Genomic DNA, 23,713 nt, shown 5'->3' with positions numbered 1-23,713 from the left:
TCTTTATATAACAACACTTCAAGATGTTAGCAGCGTGACAAATGGTCCCTGGTCCCAACAGTGGACAGGGGCATAGACGCACTATAAATTGATATCAAGTGCTGGGCTGACAGTTTGAGACCTCTGTTCTAATCTAACACGGTCTCGGTAGAAGTCTGTCCAACATGAGTCTGGTTCTGCCAGAGGTTTCTTTCTGTTAAAGGAAGTTTGTTTTCACCACAGTAACTTCCTGAAAGCTGAAAAGGTCTACACTCATGGTGGGCTAAGATGAGAACAGACTCCTTATCTAGTCTTGATGTTTGGGCTCTGTTAATGATATAACATAGCTGGTCTGGACCTGCAGTTTTTCTTGAATGTCTTGTGATAACATTTTGTGATTTGGCGTAGAGACAGACCGATATGGATTTTTTTGTGGCTGATACCGATACTTATTTTAAGAAGGCAAGGAGGCCGATAACCGATATTTGGAGCTGGTATTAATTTTAACTTAAAGTGAAAATGTTGGCATAAAAAAAATTTGAACAATACTGACTGCATTTAAAGCCTTCAAGCATATGTTTATTAAACAGCTCCCAGGCTTAGCAGCATGTTTTATAAAGTTTAATGAAAACTTAAAAAAATAAATAGCTTAAGTCTTCTAAAGTAAATTAAGTTTTCCAAAATTTCTATGAAACTGCAAAAAAACTTGACAAAAATAGAGTTTGTGCTGCCTTTTACAGGCATGTATTGCAGTTGAATTAATTTTCTGTTTGGTTTTACATGACTGATTTTAAATGACCATATAGGGCTTCCATAGTGTAGACAGGGAGAAACTGTGTGCAGAGAAGCATCAGAGCCAAAACAGTGCAGTTTCGAAGGGGTTTCATATCGGCCGTCGAATAAAAAAAAGGCTGATGCTATGTCCCAAAATGCCAAATATCGGCCCTGACAATTGGCCCGGCCGCTAATTGGTCTATCCCTAATTTGACGCAATAACAGTTTCGTGACTATTGCAGGCCCACAACTTTTTTTGTCACAGCTGTTGCCTGTAAAAACGTGAAACCCTAGACTTGGACTTCAAAGGCAAACAAAAACTTCTCAAACTGAAGTCTAGTCCCACACATACAGATTATCCACATCTTGAGCAAAAAAACTGCAACACATCATGAAATTGCCTCATCTCATTCTGATTTTACTGATACAGACCTTTTCTCGTGCAGAGGACTTCGCTGACATGTGCATTACGTGCAGGTTTAGAGTTTGTCCACATCACCAACAGACGAACTCTCCAAGTACTTGTCGAATTTTGGCATGTAGGCAGCAACACCTCAGCAGAGCCGCAGAAATCCACCGAGACAAACAATACCTCCTACATGTGTTGACTGCCAATAAATACAAAGACATTACAACATCCTGCCAGAACCTTCTGTTTTTCAGCCCAACAGCCGTGTGCCGACTCAACACCGGCCTCACCGCAAACTCACACATACAACAGAAGAAATACTACACGTGCTCTTTTTACATATCGGGGAAAATATTATCATTAATTTAACTTTTCTTTAGTAGCAGCTCTCCTGTTTTATTACCACCTTTGGAGACGGTGTGAGTGCGTACGTGTAGATCTTATTAAAACCTTCATTATTGGACTGTTTGGAGAGCAAATATGAGAGCAGGGCATATGTAAGATCATACCATCTCTCCTCCTCCTCCTCCTCTCTTCATCCTAGCCCAAATAAACAGCAGGCCTCTGTGTGAATGAGTTTCTAATAACTGAGACCAAAAAAAGTGAGAAAATAAACACAAAAAACAATAAAAGGTTGGAAAACTGGTTTTAAAATACGAGCGTGGTGAATGTTGGAGCAGCTGACCTGGTGATAGGGTTACTGTGGACTTAATTCACTGTGTGACTTCTTGGGTTTAATAAATGCTTTGGAAGCAGATTGATGTCAGGGTTTTAGTTGATGATGCTGGCTTTGCTCGTGGTGTTTGAAACATTAAATCTGAGCGTGTCCAAAAGCTACCACCATCCTTCAACGTTCAGAAGACTCTGCCCCACATTCAGGACGCAGTTATGTGAGGTTTTGTTGGCCGCTTCTCTTCAGATCTATTGCACAAACACACATTAATTCATATTCTAGGACGAAGGCCAAGAAAGGGAAGCAAATTAGGTTTTAATTCTGCAAACACCTCTCAGGGTTGATAAAGGGGAGCCAGCACTGACAGACGTTTGGGTGATAAGTCAGAACTCGGATTAACGTGAACACTGAAACAATGTGAGCTCTTTGGTGGAGCTCTGCAGGTCCAGACCGCTGCTGTTTAGCCATTTCGCCTTCTGTTCAGCTGTGCTGCAGTTTTGTTGTGGGCTCGGTCGGGGATAGATAACTGCCCCGCCTCCGCTGTCTTTGGCTCGACTCATCTCGGTTTATTTCAGCTCCCACTCAGGGATCTTCAGACAGACAAACCCGGCCCACTCCCTCTGTCTGTTCCACGCTATTTATCTCTCTGCTGAACTCCACAAGCTGCAAGGTCAAGTTTCTTTCTTTCTTGTCTGCGTTTTGCTGCATTTATATTGTGGGATTGCAGAAATCTATACATACGCCTCCATCATCACAGGATGTTCAGTCAACCTCAGAGACAAACCAACGCCTACACGCTGACTCATAAACATGTACAGAGACAATCATACAAGCCTGGCCCAAAAAGAGTCTCTCTTTTTTCTTCTTGTAATCATTTTATCTCAGAATGTCTTGGTCTTATTTCCTTTTTTAAAGTTTTAGCAAGATATCGTCTTTCAAAGAAAGGTTTTCACACATTCAGTTATTTCCCGAGGCAGGTGCAAAGGAGACTCGTATGACTGTAGCTTCGAGAAGACCTCAACCTTTGTCCAGTATGCCAAGATCCAGAGGGGCTGAAATGTTGTGGGATTTTCTAGTAAAGGGTGATGCTGAGAAGGAGCAGTGTGTGGGGTTTTATTGTCTGGAATTATGTCTTGGAAATCAAACTGCATGCGTCACTTTAAGGGGGTTGCGTCCTTGTAGGAGACTTTTTCAGTGCTGGCAGCGTTCACAGGCCCAGTTTCAGATTGGCTTCTGACTTCTTCTTTCTATTTGTCCCACTGGACTTTTCTGCTCCCCTCAAAAATGATTGTTAAATATGTTTAAAAATGTGCTGTGCGCTTATTTTTTACTGTAATGCCTCAAATACACCAGATACTTTTGCAGTCCGACTCTGTTCCGTTGGGTGTTGACTGGGTTTGTCAACTTACACAGGCTGCTTGTTCAGTCCAACAAGCTGTATGACTGACACACAGCTGGAGTCACAGACCGAGGAGTTCCTGCTCTTCACACTCCATTGAAAAGTTTCTCTTCATTCATATTGGGCAGTAAAACCTCAAACCTGTTGACTCCCGGTCTGGCTCTGCTCATTATGTCCATTTGTCGTCATAGTCAAGCTAAATACCAACCGATTTGACACAGTTTGTTATATTTTGAAAGTCACTAGGTGTTTTTAGGTAGTTTCCCTACGCTGAATTTATGTGCCACAGCTCCATGTCTGTCAAAAATAGGATGGGTGTATTACCTGGGACATGACAGACCAGCCACGCAGACGCACTGCAACAGAACAGATCTAGTGTAAGTTAACACATTGACTAGAATGGTAAACCTATTCAGTCCATTTGTCAACGGAGACACACTGCAGACCCATCTGGTGTATTTCAGCCATAATTATACAGCATTTGATAATGATGTTTTAAAAACAATGGGTAGAGATCGCGGTTGCATCAGCACTATGGACCTCTGCTATTTGTTGACAATTAGAACATAGAAGTCCCGCCCCTTCTTGATTTAATTGGTCTGTGATGGGAAAGTGACTTTGACAGCCCAGGTAGTGCCCCAAAGGTTTAACTTTTCAACTTAGAGCTTTTTGAGTGACAAAAAACATCAAGGACGCTGAGCTGTGTTGGTTCTGTATAGGAATTGGGCTACCAGTGCACAAACCAGGATTCAAAGACACAGGCCTCAAAATAATCTGTGCTGTTTTACAGATTATAGTACAGGGATAAATTTGAAGGAAAAGGTTGCACAAGTAATTCATTATTTCCCCTCAGCACAGTTCTTCAAAAGCACTGGACTGTCTTTCATAATATCTTGCAGCTGTCTTATCATTTATAGTTGGGTTTTGGTTCAAATGTCATGTTAGCACATGTTAGACGTTAATGTTTTGTTGGAATAGCTATGTGCTTGGGTGTGGTAGAGGAAGTCAGGATGAGAAAGGAAAATGATGCATTTTAGCTGATGTCAGGACTGGAGCTCCTAGAGACTCAATCTGGACTCTCATAGAATAGAACTCTCTTTGTCATTGCAATAAGTACAACATAATTGCAAAAAATTGGACCCGTAGGCGAACTGGTTGGGTCGAGACTCTCCGGGAGAAGTGGGGTGATGTGACCCTGTACCAGTTTCTCAAAGCACCTCATTACCACCAGAGTGAGAGCTACTGGCCAGTAGGCTGGAGATGTGTTGGGCAGGGGGATGATGGTGGAGGATTTCAGGCATGGTGGAACGATGGATTGCCTCATGTTTGCTGCTGACAAATTAACCCAATGTGACCCACCATACCAAGTCTGTCAGAGCATATCTTTACACTTTTACATGCTGTAGTGTCATTTATTACATAACACTTTTGATATACATCCATACGACCCTTATATCCAAAAATTTTATAAAATGAATAGACATGTGTCCAGACTGACTTAATTAATTGCTGAGAAGTGCAATAAACCATAAAGAAACTTACTTTAAAACTTTTTTTTTTTTTTTTTCATAAAGAAGTGTCATGTATCCCTCAAATATGTAAATGAAGGCAGTCCGCAGATGCAGCCACATTTGCAATGACGGGGCTGTGAGTTTCTTTTCGAACAGCTGCAGGGCGCCTGCCAGCAACATGACCTGAGCTGTGTGTTTAATTGGAAAATCAAACAATCCTAATAACTTCTACAACGCAGATTTAGAAAAAAAGTAATGCACTGTACAGTGTGTGTTGATAGTGAAATCAGCGTTTTAACTGCACAAGCTGTTTTGTGAACCTGGCTGTAAATATGCTTTTTAATGTCGTAAAAGTCTGTTTCTATGGCTGGGTGTGTACGTGACTTGGGGTCTTTTTTGCAGCCAGCTTCAAGTGGATTCTCGATGAACAGCGACTTTTAGCACTTCCGCATAGACTTCATTCTTACGCACCGGAAGTTGCCCCTTGGTACAACCATAGGTCTGAATTGTAATGTTTTTGTTGTTTAAGCTTCAAACTGGATTTCTGCAAATACATTTGTGGAAGGAAACTGCGCTCTGGGGCATGTTGAAAATGAAAATGCAGTATGAAAGTGTAACTGCAGGTTTTATATGCAAAAAGAATGATCCATCTATCTTATCTGGTTTCCAAAACCTCTTTAGACTTGGCACCAGCTCAGTCCTGATGTGCCCGATCACCTGATGAGGGTTTTTCAGTGATGGTAGATCACTCTCTACAGATGAGGAGCTTTCTCAATTGCTCCCATTTTCTCTGTTGGGCTCTGAGACACAAAACATCTGGTGTATGCCATTCAGAGGTCAGTGGACTCCTGGAGAGAGAGTGGGTGTTTGCTGCTTGTAGCCCCATTTCCTTCCTGCTGCTGCTGCTGCGATGTGATGGAGTTTAGTGGTGAAGTGGTGAGTGTGCGGGGGAGATGTGGAATGGGTCAATAACGACATTTCAAAGATGGATTTCCGAAGTCTGTCTTTATTACTGTCATCATTTAAAAATAAGAAATCCTACATCATTTTTTTTCCAAGAGTAAACATTTTATAAAGCAGGGATGTGCATAAAGTGGTGCCAAACTTACCTTCTGCTTTCACAGTGAGGAAGATGTTTGTTGGAGTGATGAATCAGCTGGATTTGGAATCAGTGGGTTTTCAAAAAAGCCGCCCTGCCTGCGCTGTAGCTGATTTTACTGTCTGATGATAAGCCCTCCATGTGCTGTAACAGTCACAGCATGGTGCCCCTTTAACCACACATCAGTAACAGCCCAAACCCTCACACACACTCTTCAGCAGGCACTTCTGAGGCACCTGATGCCCTTTTATTAACCGTATTAAAGTTAACCGTGTTATTGCAAAGCGTACCTGTGTGTCCTATCAAGGTTTACAGCCCCAGCTCTGCGCTTAAAGATAAGGGTGGTTCAGTCATGCACAGCTGCGGAGGAGGCCGGCGACACTCGCATGAGAGACTACACATGGAAATCTTTCGAAAGGACAACTCTTTTACCAGATACGCTAATAACTGACTGGCTGCATGTGTGCATGTTTGTGCAAGAGTGATAGATGAGTGATTCCAGCCCTCCTCTCCTCTCCTGTTGGAGAAGGTGATGGCTCTATAATGATACTGAGTAATGAGATGCAGATATTTCTATGGACCCCTCTGTGACTTCACTTCATTATTGCTTCCACATACTGCTTTGTAGGCTAAATGTATGCACAGGAACACAAATCTCTTAGTAATATGAACCATTTGATAAGAATGTCTCCTGTTTTTTCTTCTCAGTCGAGCTTAGCAGCACATTTTCTTCAGTCTGATTTTAAGAATCCAGAGCATCTGGCTTTGGAAGACATTCAGGAGGGTTGGAGGAGGACTTTGCCGATGTCTGATGGTTAGGGGTTGATGTTCCTCTGAGAGCTTCCAGCCATTTGTCGTGGTCCCTGGTGAATAGCCATCCCTGTGCCGCAATGATACAGTACTGAAACACGAGGATTTGTTGCCACTGGAAGAGCTCCCTGTTTCCACTTACATCAGAACTAAAATTTCCACATCATTTGAGCAAAAAAAAGCAAAAGGCATTTAGAGGAAGCAGATGTAAAAGAAAGAACTCCAGTAAGTGCGACTCAGAGAGAGGAATGATGACTTCTGTTGTTTGAAATGAAGAATTTCTTTGCTTTTCTGTAGAGGAAGGATGATAGCCTCAACTGTTGCCTTCCAAAGTTCACATGATACTAAATCAGAGGGTGCACTCAGTTTCATCAAGGAAGCTGAGAATAGCTTTACAGACCCTGTGCAGTGTCTTACAACAAGGCATCAGGATGTCCACTACAAACCTGCTGTTAAGGCAGCTCTGAGAATGACGCCAACTCAACCATCACCTTTACGTGTTTGATCATGTTGCACAGATAGTACGTCATATTCGAAGCTTTAATTCCTCAAACAGTGATAACTTTCAGAATTTTTTTTTTAAGTGCCGTGTCTCCTCTAGATTGACAACGTCACAGCCATAGACTTAACAAAACATGGAGATAGTCTTTGTCAGTACGTTTACATGCGCGCAGCTGCCCGACTAAGGTCATAGCTCATTGTAAAGTCGCAGCAGGGGTTTCAGTCTTGTCTGCGTATACATGGAGGAAAAAGATTCAAACTTCTGGCTGAGACAGGTGGAGCTGTATCCTTTTTGATAACTGGCGCTGGCTTATCAAACATAGACTGTATAATTAATGTACGTAGTCTCCCCGATGCCACCAGTCTGTTTCTGAAACAGATTTTTAAAGCAAATTGGTGATTGTAGCCATATTGGAACGGAATTGGACGGGGACTTTTTGGCTTAGTGACTTCCAGTACTTCCGAATCCAGCCTCGAGCAGACACTTGAGAAACAGCAGATTTTAGCACTTCCTCATTGCCTTATATTCTTAGACTGGAGGTTGCAGCTTGGTATCAAATTAGTTTCTGTTCACATGAAGAGGAAACAACATTCTAACAAAGATGCTGAGATGGATGGAGCAGTAGCTCTTCATGTTTCTCACATACTATGCGTGTTCATTGCATTACGTTGTATTTGCTGTGTTGGCGTACAGCAGCCCTATTTATCATCAACTTCCTCCAACTCTAGGTGAAATTTGATGCACTGAATGCAGAGGTGTATTGAGATCTTTCAAGCTCTGCCACAGTCCGATAGCAATCACATTATCTACGTGTGTCGATCAAGCAATGCTCAGTGCGTTCTCCATCTGACTACGCTGTTAAATGCATCTTTTTGTTTAATAGTCTGATCTTGTGCTAACTAAGCTGAACTTTGTCACCTATTGGATCATATGGAGGTTTTATTACATTGCTGTTTTGTAAATTTTGTCTTCAACTAGGGACGGGTGCCTTTCACATTTGAAACAATATGGTGCCCATGATGCCCAGTACCTGGCAATAGGTACCAGTACTCATCGGTAACTATTTTTGGTACTTTTTTGTGTTTATGTGTTAAAATATCAGTTTGTTTAATAATAAAACTTTTTTTTTCTAACTTTACCATATCTTTTCTTTAGTATGTAAATTTGCAATGCTGTGTTCATGTCCAGCATGGAAAATCACCAACTCTTGCATTTAGATACCTAAACATGGTACTTTTTGATTCTATGTGAATCGGTACGTGGTACTTTTGACCGAATTTGGTTGGTACATATTAAAGTACCTAATTTGGTTCCCATCCCTATCTTCAACTGACTTACAGCTTATCTGTACATCTGCAAAGAGGTGGAGCTGAGACCATTATCTGCAACTTGGCAAGCAGATACAATGCCCACCCATAAGTTATATCAGCCACGCCCCTTACTAATCCCAGCTATCACTGCTGGTCTCATTTGGGGTCACAGGGGGCGCTGAACTTATTCCAGTAGTCATTGTCATTGGGCTAACATAAAGAGACAGACAACTGTTTGTGCACACATTCACACCTACAAGCATTTTAGAGTCACATATTCACCTGATGATATCACCTGACGTGATGGCCTTTGGACTGTGGAAGGAAGCTGGTGTTAGGGGTCTCATGTAAGTAAAGGATGAATACATATCCTGGTCAGGGATTTGAACTGGGAATATTCATTCAGTTATGCAACAGTGCTAACCACTGCAGTAATATGCAACCCCTATATCCACAAAGCATGATTCTCAACCTTTATTTGTTTAAAATGGATCTAGGATAATTTGGCCTCCTGCTTTTACAAGTAAAGAAACTACAAGTTGAATCGGGAGCTGTTTTTGTACCAGGGTGTAAGCATGTTTGATTCAACTGTAAGAAATGATACTAATTTGGACTCTAAAGCAGTTTCCTTGACTTTTGGATCCAGCCTTAAGTGGACATTTGTGCATTGGACGCTTCTTTTTACCACTTGGTTTCTACTCAGGGCTCACCCCATTTAAAAACCACCTTACACTTTTTCTGTGTAACATTTTATCTGGCGTTTAGAAAACAGAGCACATTTGTAAACTCACAATGTCCACTGGTTTATCTCCGACTTCCGCGTATCGTTAGTTGTCAGGCTGTGAGAGCCAGCATTTGTAAAACTGAAAGAGAGTAGATCGAAAAAGTTGATCCAAAACAGAAAATGTTGCTTTAACTGATCAAATGAAAGCGTCTTGGTGGTATTGACTTTGTTCCCTCTGATATGTCTGGCAGACCTGATAGAAATAAGTAGCTGGTCATGGTTTTGGACAGAACCTGGAGGCTTGTTCCAGAAAGCTGCTGCTGTCCCACTGCCACAGTAAGCAGAGGTGGCAGATTATTTGGATCTGGCCGGCTTGTTGCGGCTTCTGTGTTTTGTCTACCATGTTTGAGTTGATCTAAGATTAGTTGTCTCGAGTTGGGCCAAACGGCGGCCTTTCATCACCATCCTGTCCACTGCCAAACGCAGCCTTCCCACAGGCTTCAGGGCCTTCCATCCCTGAATTCAATGAACGCAAGACTGGCACACAACGTATTCTCAGTCCTAGACAACCCATTCATCTTTCTGTGTCTGCGATACTGACTCTGTCATCAGCTTTCTGTCTTTCTAACCACACAGTGAGTTTCCTCTCCATTCGTCATTTTATTATGTATTTTTCTGACTTTTTGAGAAGTTAACTTGGAGGGAAGTTGATACCAAGTTCCCCTCCCTATCAGGTTACTTCAGTCTTGTGCTGGTGCAGGTGCTTCCACTCAGGCCTCACTTGTCTGCAGTGTGGTTGTTAAATCTGTTGTGGCAGAAACAGCACCAGCTCTTCAGATTGTTGACCCATACTCTGACTTTATGCCTTCAATTATCTTGATTAGACTTGTACTTTTGTCCGGAGCTCTGTTTTCAGCGTGCTGACAGCCCCATGACGTGTAAAGGTGTGTCTAAGCATAGAGGAGGAGGAGGATGAAGGCAAATATGATGAAATAAAGTAAATCTATTTTGAAAAGCTTGGCCTTTGGAGTCCAGATGATAAGCCTTAGCAACCTGGACTTTTTACCTCCTCTGAATGAGGCAGAATCTCATTCACAGATTCTGTGAGGGCCCTGAAATGACATGCAGCCAGAGTTCAGCCTGAGGTAGTGCAACAGTCGATATATGATCGTAGAGGCGGTTGATTGCGCCTGGACCGACCCGCTATACTCGCTGCATTTATTTTTCCATGCCTTGGACATTAACTAACATCTTGCAAAGCCACTCTCTGTGTTTTTCTCCTCCTCAATGATGGAGTCATTCAGAGACCGTGACACGGAAATATTCTTGAAGATGATATTGGAGGGCTCAGTCCCCTGACCTTTTTAATGTGGAGAAGTGGTTTGGTCTTTGGATCTGGTAATGGGAGGCTTGTGGGCTTGTTGGAGCGCCGCTTGCTGCCGTTACGTTCACAGGCCAGCCTTAAACACTAAACCTCCCCGTGGACTCTCACTGTTATTTCCCTCGTAGAACACTGCTGGATTAATTGTAAGGTATGTTGAAAGATTGCACATCTGCTCAGCTAATACATGCTGTAATACCATATAATTTTGTGTCTGGTGGATGATGTCGCACTGGCTAAGTAGTCACTTTGTCCAGACATAGTGCTACCTTTTATGAAACCTCCAACGTGGAGCTGTAAAGTGACTGGTTTAACATGCCAGCACGTTGATGTGCTCATTGAGGCCTGACCAAAGGTGTTGTCATAAACAAAAGAAAAAGTGTTTTGGGTTACACTTGTCAATTGGGAACTTCATGAGGGCACTTGTCAAATTCAAACAAGAACTGTTGTTAAACCCCTGAGAACTGAAATTGGTTGATTTCTTATTTTTGTTTTTAATCCTGTACACAGTGATGACACCGAAACTATCACTGAATCCTGGCCATATTTAGTTTGTTGGACACATCAATCACAGCTAAAATAAATGAGATCTTCACTCTCTCCTCTCTGCTCTGTCTTGAACAGTATTAAGCCAGTCTCTACTAGACGCTTAAAGGACCTGAACAAAGTATTTGGTGACGTGTGAATGAAATCATTTTGTGGGAATGTGGCTGATAGAGCAGAGAAACAAAGTAGGCAGTTACAAACAAGCAGATGTACCTTCTTCTTTTTTGTAATGTAAATTTTAGACCTAACCCGTGACCCTGAACAGGATAAGCAGTTTGGAAAATGAATGAATAATTAAAAAAAAAAAAGACCTAGATTTTTTAAAACTAGCTTTTGATTAAGAAAAATATATTTTCAACCCATGTCTGCTACTACTTTGTTTTTTATTTCTTTTATTGTGCTGGATTTTTTTTGGTCAGTAAATTTATTTTATTGCACTGATTTTATTTATACTTCAAAGTATTACATGTGACTTTTCTTGCACATTGTTGTTGTTTATTGTTTCTCAGTCTCTTTGTGAAACACTTTGGGCGGAATATTTGAATGTGTGAAGGTGCGACTTTAAGTGGAATGAGTTTAAGATATGGACATTTAATAAGATCTTTGGAGTGAAACTGCTGGGAAAAAATAAGAAAAAAAGACTTTTTTTATGTTACCTGTCCTATGTCACTATGAGCCTGGATTTGTTTTTGTTTTTTCTTTATTTTCCCCAAGCCTTAGCGCTTTTCAATCCTATTGAATGTCATAGATTTTTTTTTTTTTTTTTGCAGATGGTGTTAAAAAGTATCATATTATTGACGGTTTTGAAAATCTTACTTTGGCAAACCTGCTAAGCTCACCTTCTGACACCTTTAAAACCACAAACATGTTTACTGGGTTGAGGAGTGAGTTTTATGAAGATGAGATCTTCTTGTTCGACTGAGCTAGAGGTGTCCTTTCCTTTGTATGGTACAAAACATGAAAATCATCATGTGGCTCGTGACAGAGCTTTCAACTATGGTGATCCCGTGTGTCCTCTTACTGTCTCTATTACTGATAATGCTAATGCTAATACTAGGTAGTGGAGCAGCAGCTAGGTGGGAGCAGTGGGCTGATGACATATTCTGTCCTGTCCTGTGCTGGCTGTGAACAAAGGACCCTGAACACTTCTCCTTGTGTTTGGCACCTTCCTACCCACCCACTGTCTGTCTCCAGTTTCATTGTGGGACAGAGTCTGTTTACATAAGTGCAGGAATCATCACATTAATTGTTATTTCCTGCTGCTGCCAAAATCTATAAATCTCTTATATTTTGTTTTATTTTTCTTGAAGATTCTGTCTTCACATGTGTACATCAGATGTTGTTTGTGTCGGTGTGTATTTTTGAGTATCTTCACTCATTACTGCTAATCCCAGAGTCTGTCGTACAATCTCAATAGCCTCCATTGTTGAAACTGTTAATACTACCTTATTATTAATACATGATGTTTTATTAGTTTGTTATTGCTCTAAGCTGAAACAAAAAAAAAGCTTCCCTGCAACTCCGAAACCAGACCAACCAAAAAGTCCATGACAGCCAGAGCTCCCTCCGTGTTCTGCTTTGCTTTATGGGTACATCCCTCCTCAGGGTTAAGGAGTCAGGAGGTAAATCACACCATGAGTGGGTTAGTCCACACTGTCTGCAGCTGCTACTCTCACAGCCACACGTCTGCCACCTTTTTTCTGCACAGATGGTTCAGGAGCATGTTCACAGGGTGCTGTTTGAAAGTCCGACCTGCTAAGAAAGCTCCCACATGTTGTCACTGTTTTCCTCCTCCAGCAGCCCCACACACATTGTGCTCTGTGTGCTCCCTGCAGGATACACCAGGGAGGTCAATAACTCATTCAGCACCTGGGAGAAAGCACAGGCAGGGGGGGGGGAAATTGAGTTGAAACCCAGCATTCATTTCCTGTATTCAAACAAGTTCATTTTCACACAGTCAGACAGACAGTTTGTCTTCCTGTATGTGGTTCGGTTACATGATGTAAATGAGGTCCCACTGCATCCGAGCTGCACGGTCAAACATGTTAAGTTATGCACAGACTGATAAATGGCCTCCCAGCATCCCATGTGGTCTGTAAGCAAACAGTGTTGAAGTTACAATGTCAAGGCGAGGGTCATATTTTACGTCCATGCTAACTCTATGTTGTCAGATTAGCCCCTGTAATTTCCTCATCTCACGCCGCTCCACAAAGACTCCTGAGGTCGTTGACCTCTGTGACTAGCAATTTGATGCATATCATGTTTAATGCATTTCATTGTCTGGGCTTTTTAGGAGTGTTTTACATAAAAGAGATCCATGAAAAACACTGTTATTTTCTTTAACCGCTGTGGAGGTGTGGGTGTGGGACGGGAAGTGCTGTTTGGCAGCTAAAGTGGTCACTTCCTCCATACGGGAAGCTTTCAGAGGCCCTGGCCTCTCCAGTTTCTCTGAAGACGGTGTCGGCCATCCTGCACAACATCATGATGGTCTTAAGGACCTCTGGGCTGGGCTGGTCCAGGACTAGCCACAACAGAACCTAGTGGTCTACAACACGATACACTGCCAGGTCTGCAAAACACAGCTGCCGCACGAGAGGGTCCGGAAAAGTCAGTCCAGAACAAATCAAACGAAGCCAGGCCAGCCCAGCGAGAAACAAGTCAATCCACCCTTTAGTGGTGACGGTTTGGCTCACTCTCCTCTCCTTTCTTCTTCTCTTCCCCCTCTCATTTTGTCTCTAACTGTCCGTGCTGGACATGGTGTCTGATGAACACATCTATACATGTGTCCATACATCTGACCCTAAAATTTATTTCCCTCCACTTCTCAGACTCTGTCCACACCGGGATTTCACCACCACTGTGGTTGCTTTCTGGCTCCTTCCCTTTTTCTCTTCTGCTCCACTCTTGTCCACCCATAAGTTCTCCTATTTAATTTCAGCCTTGCAGAGTCTTTGTTTAGCTCCTGGCTCCTCTGCAGCGCTTTATGTTGTTGTTTGAAAACTGGTTTTTCTCTGGTTCAGGAGGTTCAGCCTGACACAGTGACCCAAGGAGGCAAACACAGCGACTGCTTTGCTTTTATCTTTTTTCCCCATTATGTCATTATTCCTGATCACATACTGCAGCTGATGTGTTTTCCATCACACGGCCTGTTTAGGTTTCCCAGCATGGATAGAAAGGAATTGTTGTCAGAAGGAATAAAAAATTGAATCATTGAGAGTGCAGACAGGAGGGGAGACTTCGCACCTGGGGAGAATCATGCTTTGGGACTCTCAGTCTCCCCCTCCATCCCTCGCTCCCTTCATCTCCTCCTACAAGTATCTGAGCACTTCCAGTACTAATGACAAAACCATATCTCCCCCCGCCCCACTCTCACCACCCGTCCTACACCCTTCACCTCATCCCATGTCTCTTTAAATCTTTTTTTTAATATATTATGTGAGATGTTCTGTTGGAAGTTCCAAGTTGTAAACGGCTGAGCCCTCAGGCAGGCTTGTGTTTGTTAGAAAAGCTCAAACTTATCTGGTAATGAGGACTGCAGAGCCAGGCATGGAGTGATCACATACCCGGGACGATATCTCGCCCCAGGCTTTAGGAGAACTAGGGGGTTCAGTGTAACGGAGAGTGCACATGTGTTGTGTGTAAAACTAGAGATGTCCTGATATCATTTCTTCCTTCTTTATTCAGACTCTGAACACCCACCACACACCTGAAAGACGGTCTGGAAGAAAGAACATCTCTATACCACGCATCCTTTGTGGATATATGGATTTCTATCATAGCCTGGTTATAGAAAGAGAATGCAAGTTCACAGAGTTCAAAAACAATAGACATTTTTTCTCAACTGCACATGTTGTAGACCATCAGAAAAAAAATTAAAACGTAACTTTTTTTAAATCAGTTTCTGAAATAAAAAAAATATATATTATAATTGTTTCATTTGCTCCAAACAATTGAGTAGTTTGAATGTGATCTTGAAATAGTCTCCCTTCTAGAAACATGCCTGATTGTAATCCACACTTTAAAATGAGATTATCAGCACCAGTATTACAGGTCATGGGCTATTTTGAATTGCTACTTCTTAGCTTCCTGATCGGGTCGAGCAGGACTAGATTGATTTACAGCACATCTAGGTCTCTATGACAACACCACACAGGCTAACAAAGTTTAGTAGTGAGAAGAGAGATCCGTTTTTTTCTGAGCTGAAAATGATTTCTGTGATTAATTTTGTAGTGATGGTGGACACTGGAGCCTATTGGTCAGACAGAAAAAGGACAGAAGAGCAGAAGAAAGATAAATAGGAGAGTGATACAGCTTCAGCTAAAAGCTAATTAGCTCTTAGCTTGGGCTGTTTGTGAAAATCTTCATACCAACCCACAGTCAGCAGTTATTCTGCAGTGGTCGGTTCATACTTGAGAGTCTATCAATAAAGTGAAGAGTGAGGTTACGTTAGCTCTGCTTGGTAGATGACTGGCAGGACATAAACCAGGATTCACTAACATTACACTTTACCCACATATCTCAGAGCACCGGGCTGTCAGCTGTGCTAAAAATGGACAGCTACTAAACCACTTACAAACTGACAGTGTTTACTTTTCATGTCAGCGTACAGATACATCAGAGCACAGGGCTGTTGCTAGCGCTTCATTTCGCCGGCTGCTACAACATTTGCTTGATGTCATGTTTCAAACTGTAGCGCTACGTAACTGTACTAATATCTTACCTTGTATTGGTGCGTTATATCCAGTAAAAAGGTGTCTTTAACGAAGAAAATTTGTTTTTATGTGATCTCGAATTAATTCAAAAACAAACACATTCCTCAGTGAAAGTAATTTACGACAGTGTGCGGAGACTCCAGACCAGAAGGTGGCGAGTGGAGTGCAATTAAAACAGATCCTCCTCATAGCGTCTTAAAGAATGTTCTGCTTTTTGATGGTGATTCTCATGTTCATCTCTACCCTGATGACACCATTATTTATACATCTAGTTCCTCCTTAACTACTGCTTTGTCCTCATTGAAGCCCAGTTTTAGTACCCTCCAACACACTTTCTCAAGCCTCCATATAGTTTTAAACAGAAATAATACTAAATGCACAGCTTTAGCGTTGATCTCAAACTGTACTCTTTGTATGGCTCTGAGATTAATAATATCAAAAGCAACAATCATTTCAGTATCTGGATTGACAGCAACTTCTTTTTTGAAACTCACCTGAATGAACTGCTCTCAAAGGTCAAATTCTGTAAAGGTTTTTCTTGTCAAGACAAGTCCTCCTCTACTTTTTCTGCAAAACAGCCTCTGATTAAAACGACAGTACTCCAGATTTTACATTATGGTGATGTGTCCTAAAACTCTCCTTCACAAACTGGATGTTATCCATGACACTGCTATCGGCTCGGTTATGACTGCCGTTCCATTCAGTACTCATCACTGCTACCTGTGTTTTTTGCTGAATTGGCCCTCACTGGCATGCTCACAGATGGAAAGACTACTTTCTGTCCCTTTACAAAACTCTTACATGGGAAAAGTCTTTCATATGTGCTTTCACTTCTTCATACTCACAACACAAACAATAGACTGCTTTCTAGTAGCCTGCATTTCCTTCAGTCTGTCCAGTTTCCTGTGAGTGGAATCTCCTGTTCTTTATCTTAATTGTAAACATTTTTTCCATTCTTTAACAGTTGAAGTTTAGTACTTATTTTCCTTTTCAGACTGTCTGTTTGGTAAATCTGGCATATACTTCAGTCCTGCATCATAAGCAGTATCAGGAAACACTTTGTGAAACTTCTCCCTTGTTCAGTGGCTTTCTTCTTCTTTCTTCTGCTTCTTTCTCTACGCTTTCCTCTCGGAGCAGCAGTGAGCTATGAGGTGCTAACACTGCACAGTCTTTGTTGTGAGCTGAAGAACAGGGCAGGATATCACATTGATGTATCCTGTGCCTCTGCTCAGAGATCTCTCAAACCCCAAATCACCTCCAAATGAAAAGCAGAGGGTTTCAAGGTGCAGATGACACTCCATCTATCTGACTGCCCAGAAGCAGCAGCAGCAGCAGCAGCACATGACATGAGCTAAGTTAGTCAGCCCTGGCTCTGCTGCCAAGTGGTCTGAGCTGCCAGCACACACTTGCTATAACCCAGTCAGAGAGCTCGCCAGTACAGCCAGTCAGTCACTTATCCAGCCAACAACGTCAACCGTTGTTTTCAATCAATCATTTTCAGCTAGGAATTACTCCGTCTGTGGTGTTTTTTTTCCCCTCCCTCCTTCCTCTCTTTCGCCCTGTCCGCTGATGAAAGATGCTCTCAGAGAGGTAGCCAAGCCACTCCAGTTTGTTTTGACGTTTCGATGGCTCTGCTGTGAATGTGTTTAGAGTTTCTTCACATGATCAGTGTTACATCAAAGGTTTCCAGCACCGTGTGGTTGTGTTTGAGGAGACTGGATCTGGGGGGCCTTTCTCTCCTGAGCATTTGTAAAAGGGGTCTTTGAAGCATTAAGCCCAGCTTGACTCCACTGGAAGGGCCTGACCCTGGTTTAGAGGATCACAGCCCTGCTGAAGACCTGAACAGAGCAACAAACAAATGTCTGCTGCTATCCTGCATCAGTCAGGCTCTGGGACTCTGTTATGTTTGGAAAGACACCTCACTCATTCTCTTTCAGCTAAATCTTAGCATCACCAGCTCCCAGTTTGTCTGTAGACCAAAGTTCAAACATTCACTCTTTGTACGAGGAAGGTGAGGAAACCCTAAAAGATCCTGCAGAATTTTTCCTGCTGTAGGGACTCAGATGGAGGGGTGTAGGACAGCAGATTCATGCACCCTGTTTGTCTCACTGTCACCCACAAACTGAGCTCACTGTGGTGATGAGCTGAATACAGGTCTGCATGAAAGCTCAACTCCTCTCAGAGAGGAGCTCATGACTTCAGCTGATATAGACAGCCAGATGTGTCCTCTTCACTGTACATGAATCAAGGCTTTTATTTTTAATAGAATGTTTCTAAAAAGTTCGTTAAAGGGACTGTGAGGAGTTTAAAAGTGATCTTGAAAAAGTCTCCCTTCTAGATATAGAACAATTTCTGTGATTAATTTTGTAGTGATGGTGGACACAGGAGCCAAACTGTCAGACAGAAAAAGACAGAAGAGCAGAAGAAAGATAAACAAGAGAGTGATACAGCCTGAGCTAAAGGCTAATTAGCATTTAGCCCAGGCTGTATCGCTCTGTACCACAGGGGCTAAGCTGTTTGTGCTAATGGTCATTCCCACCCACAGTCAGCAGTTACTCTGTAATGGTCTGTTCAAACTTGAAAGTCTATCAATAAAATGAAGAGTGAGGTTATGTTAGCTCTGATTGGTAGATGACTGGAAGGACATAACCAGGATTCAACTGAATCCTGGTTTTGCCTGTCAGCACTCATGTCAGTACTAAAATTACACATTACCAATCCATCTCAGAGCACCGGCTGTCAGAGCCACGTATGACCAGCTACGTAACTGCTGCATGAACCGACAGTTTGCTTGTTGTCACATTAGCCTGAAGCTACGTCGTAGCACCAAGCTGCTATTAGCACTACATATGGCTGGCTACTGACCTACAATACAAACTCACAACTTTGCTTGTTGTCACGCTTCACACAACAGCGCTAAGTGACTGTACTGATAGATACCTTACCTTGTCACGTTGTATCCGGTAAAAAAGTTGTCAAGAAAAATTGTTACAAAAGAAACACACATGTTGTTGAAAGTCACATTTTTACAGCACTATATGTGAGACTTCAGGCCAGAAGGTGGTGATGCAGTCTATATAAACAGATCCTCCTCATACCATCTTTAATGTATCAAGATTTGAGAACAGAAAACAGAGCAGAACAATAGACACATTAGATTTATATAAAACAGATTTGTGCTCCAAATATCAAGAGGCAAAACCATATATTGAAATATTCAAAAGTTGATTGGAGTACTTTCATTGTTTTCCAAACACGCACACAAAATAAATAAATAAATAATCAATTTAAACTTTGAAAAATGGAAAGAAAAAAAAAACATCTGGTGCAAAGAACCTACAGGTATCAAACCAGCTGGGCAAGAAAAATAATTTTTGTTTGTCCAAATACAGAATTGATTTAAAAGTGTGATTATAAATATTTATAATTTTCTTTTCACTAGAATAATAAACCTAGCTCCCAATAGCTCTTGGATGACAAAAAACCTTGTGTATAGAAAACACACATGAATACACTTCTCATTTAGCTACCCAACATGGACACAAGTTACCCTCATCTAATCAGTAAACCCCTACCCCACACAACCTACAGATGTTTGCTGCGTAACTGTGATGCATTCACTTAAAAGTAGGGTCAGCAGGATTTTTTGTTACTTGTTAGTAAACACAACATTCAAACTGGGCTCCTCCCCCTTTGGATCAGTGCAAGCTGCAGCGCACACCCACAGCTTCTTACCAAAGCTACGTGAACACACTCACTAGCCAAGCATCGCAGCATTGTATTTCTATGTGAGAGAGACTTGAGAGCTGTGCACCTGACTTGGCATGTTAGCACAAGCTAATAATGGGTATTTGGCACATACCTGGTTCGCAGAAGGACAACTTGGGTCCCCCTTCATTCCATGCTGCTCTCCAAGTGCCCGAAAGTGAGCAAAAGTCGAGCCAAGCTTCGCGCTGAGATTGGCTGAGGTAGCCACATTTACTCTCCACCAAGAAATGTCCCGAAACAACCAAAACATTAGCACATAGGCAGAGGAGAGGGTGTTGAGGTAGACACAGACACTGACACTGACACTGACACACGTTTGGAGGCCCATAGGTATCCATTGAGCAGGATTTTTTCTCGTAAAAGTTGACTTTTTTTTTTTTTTTTTCTTTTTTTAGGAAAATCCTGCAGACCCTAGCTTTAAGCTCAGTAAATCTCAATGCACACAGTAACTCATCTCACAGTGAATCACACCACAACTATCTAACATCAACAACCCACCCAGTCTGTTACAATACTTATCAGCTCATTCACCATTAAAGCTGTTTTCTGCATCAGCTTTACACTTGAGGCTCTTTGAAAGAGATATTTTCTAAGTTTTAAATATATTTGGAGGGTCTTTCTGTAATATGAGTCTGTTACCATGACAAAAACGAAAAAGTAACATCAATTTGATATGCAGATTAACATATCAAATAATTAAATAATACTTGGAAAACAAACTTAATTTCATGTATTTTTTGCGAGCATCTGGCCCTCACAAGGTCTTCTAAAAATAATGTTGCCCCCCTTGGACAAATGTAACTGATGACCCCAGTTTTATACCCTGTTTGTCTGAGGAAAGCAGAGCATTGTGTTTTAAGATCAGCCAGTGAGATGTTTGAATTCAGGATTTCCCACACAGACAAAGTAGTTTATCCCTTTTTTTCTGGTTCATCATCCTTTTTCTATTATCAAGCTCAGAGATATTCAGAACCAGTGATTTAATCCAAGTTACAAGATATTTCCTGTTATTTTGATCAACAAATTTGACACAAAGGGGATGCTCGAGAATAAAAACTGCTTAGAAGAAACGTCATGGTCTGACAGGATGAAAACACATCGCTTTGATTTGAAATACTTCACTAACAATTTGCTTTCAGCAGAGTAAATACTGTCCTTCAGAGCTCATGTTTAGCAAACACACATGCTCTTTACTCCTGGAGCTGATTGTTAGCAGACAAGAATGATGTGTGCATGGAAATCATCCTGAGGCCCAAGCACACATCTGTTTAGTCGGGAAATAAAATAAGATGTTGCACTTTTCAACAGATCAAAAAGTGTCACTTTAATTTGCTTAACATGGAGTTTTTGGAGTCATTTCTGATTATAAACAGCACTTGGTGTTCCTTGAACGACAGCGACAACAAATGAAGGGACAATCACAGGAAGCAGAGGCTTTGGAGCAGGAATGCTGTAATGCCTCTGTTTCCTTTTCCTTTCAGACTGAACATTACTGTTACTTTAGCTTTCTCTGCAGCACTCCTCATGCGTTTCTATGTTTGATTTGTGTGTTCAAGCAATGTTTTTGGCCTGGCCAGACATGCATGCAGCATCTTGTGCCTCTGGATTGTGCATGTGTGTTTGGGTGTTTATTTATTGTTGCGCACATGCACCTTCTTTTATTTTACTGCTGTTCAGCTAAATGCAAATATGTTGTGAGTGTGCATGCATGAACTCAAACCTCCCTCCGTTTCCTGTTCCTCCTCTGCAGGTCTGTATGAGCTGCTGGCCGCTCTGCCCTCCCAGCTGCAGCCACATGTCAGCCGACCCGAGGACAACACCTTCCTCCAGGACATGTTTGGGGAGAGAGGTCTCCAATCGCTGGTCAAGGTAATTCAAACAAAGACTTTTATCCTTTAAAATATGTACTAAAGTTTTATAAAGCAGTTCATGTAAAATTGTCTTCCTTTAGATGCTAATGTCCTCATCCTCATGGAACAGTGGTCAAACTGTTTCATGCAAAAGCTGAGACAGCTTCTCGGATTCATATATGATCTGTCGAGTGTAAGCAAAGAATTGGTGGCCCAAAAGTTAATAGAGCATTTTGCATCCTTTGGATGAGCAGAAATTAATTTCCTTGCCTTTTCAATCTTTACACCTTCACATCTTTGGGGATGGGTCAGAATCCCTGAACAAACGTCTCCATTTCACAGAAAAACACAAACTTGTACCTTTTCCTGACACACTTCCATTCGACCTCCTCCCTTGCCGCCTCATTCATACATCACAAAGTTTATTGTCATTCCAGCAGACTCACCCACCCAGATCTTCTGACTCCCCCTCTGCCAGCAAGAGTCGGCCTGAAGTCCAGATACTGCCTGTTAAACCAGATAGCTGCAGAGTTTGGGGAGAAGATGAGCAAAATCTGATATCTTTATGTGCTGGCAGACAGAGATAATGAAAGTAACACATTCTGTCTGTCGGAGCAGCAGTAAATTCATCTTCACTTGGGATCCTCCACAAGCAGCAGAGCTTCTTCTGTATCTCCTGCTGTTTGAGGGTCACAGTGGGTGTCTGTTCTCACTATCAAAAGAGTATATTTAACGGCAGTATGCGACTCAGAATTTAGACAGACATATCGGATTTGTCTCTTTCATATGGGGTTCTTCTATATGTCCCTTTATTCAGGGTCTAGAAGTACATTAAACTCCTATACCAGCCTGTATAAGTCTTTGTCTCGCATTTAAACACACAGTTGTTGGATTTCCCACAAGCAATGTCTTTCTGCAGGACTTTAAAACTCTCACTACAGACTTTTTCAGCTGTTTCAAGTCTCTATTTTAGCTAAATGTTTCAGCGGGTGGATGGTTTTAGTCAGTTAACAACCAATAGTTGGTGTCTGCTCTTCCTGCAGCCCCTGGTAAGAATTACAACTATTAAAGAGTAGTGCGTGATAAGGAGGAGCAGGAGACTAGGGTGAGAACTTTTGCTTAGATATGTGCTAATGTTATGACTAAAATACACCACATGCATGTGGTCCAGCTCTGCTCTGTCTCGGTCATGGAGCAGTTTCCATAGTAGTCAGTTTGTCAACTCTCACTGGACCTGCTCACGTCCTTGCTGTGGCAGGTCACAGCATACACGGGTAACACTTTACTTTGGAAGTCCGCAAATTTCATCACACTTAGGTAATAATTAGACAAAGCTTTTCCTTGTTTCTTTGAAATTGGCACATAACTTCTTTAAAATTAGCAAACAACTTTTTTTTTTTAATGAGCAAAAAACTTTTTTGAAATAATGTCCAAACTTATTGTCAGTTTGGAAGGTTAGTTTTTTTTTTGAGTTTCTTTGAAATTTACTCCAAATTGCAAGGAGAGAAGGTGACAGCAGAAAAATTATTTGAAATTAAATCACAACCCACCACAAAATGTTTTTAGAAGTTTCCCAATGTTTCTGCTATTTCCAGAGAAGCAGGTGATAAATAGCTGCTTAGTTCTTGAAAACAGAAGTTAGGTTCATTCTTTCTTCTGATAATTACCTTTGAAATGTTAAGTAAATAATTCAATTTCCCAATAAGCAGTTGATAGTTAGTTATTTGTTATTTAATTTCACCAAGTTCTTCAGTACATACTTTGTTGATCTGCATAATTGAGATCAGGTGTAAAATGATGAACCTTTATGATAAGGCCTTTAATGTTTTACATAATACAACTGAAAGCTTCAGATGTGATATTCACCAGGAGTGGGGTTGTAAATTGGCCTTACCTGATTGTGCTAGACACTGTGAGTACAGGCGCACTGCAACACAGAATCTGGCCAGAAGTTATGTGCGCATTTTCACCAAAGTCTCATGAAATTTCAGGGTAAATTTCAAAGAAATAAGAAAAAACTTTGTCTACTTATAACCTAAGTGCGATGAAATTTGCGGACCTCTAAAGTGATACCCATATGGTATCACTTTACTTTGAATGGTAGCAAGCATGAATGGTTGCTACCATTCTAATTTTTCCTGGTAACGGAGCTGTGATGCAGCAAACAAACAAAAAGGCGGGTCAAGCAGGACAGGAAGTTGTCCATGGAAACTATCTAAAAGCACCCAGTGACTTTCAAAATAAAACAAACTGTGTCAAAACCAGA

At 41.6% G+C, this 23,713-nt stretch overlaps 1 protein-coding gene across 4 annotated transcripts in view; it reads left to right on the top strand.

Moving 5' to 3' along the window:
• The window catches only part of mpp7a (MAGUK p55 scaffold protein 7a), a 228,423-nt gene that overhangs the window by 65,509 nt on the left and 139,201 nt on the right, over positions 1–23,713 (top strand). For all 4 annotated transcript variants that reach the window (XR_012599844.1, XM_074693560.1, XM_074693561.1 and 1 more), the window contains exon 3: positions 21,348–21,466. Coding sequence is in view for 3 of the 4 variants with exons in the window: in XM_074693560.1 (XP_074549661.1) it covers positions 21,348–21,466 (119 nt within the window). In the remaining variant the exon portion in view is untranslated. The remainder of the gene's footprint in view (positions 1–21,347; positions 21,467–23,713) is intronic.

The sequence above is a fragment of the Halichoeres trimaculatus genome, unplaced genomic scaffold, assembly GCF_033239565.1.
Source record: "Halichoeres trimaculatus isolate MK-OKI-2021-1 unplaced genomic scaffold, fHalTri1.1 fHalTri1_scaffold_18, whole genome shotgun sequence".
NCBI lineage: Eukaryota > Metazoa > Chordata > Actinopteri > Labriformes > Labridae > Halichoeres > Halichoeres trimaculatus.
The sequence above is the reverse complement of the archived record's forward strand: the minus strand, read 5'-3'. Positions and strand labels throughout refer to the sequence as shown.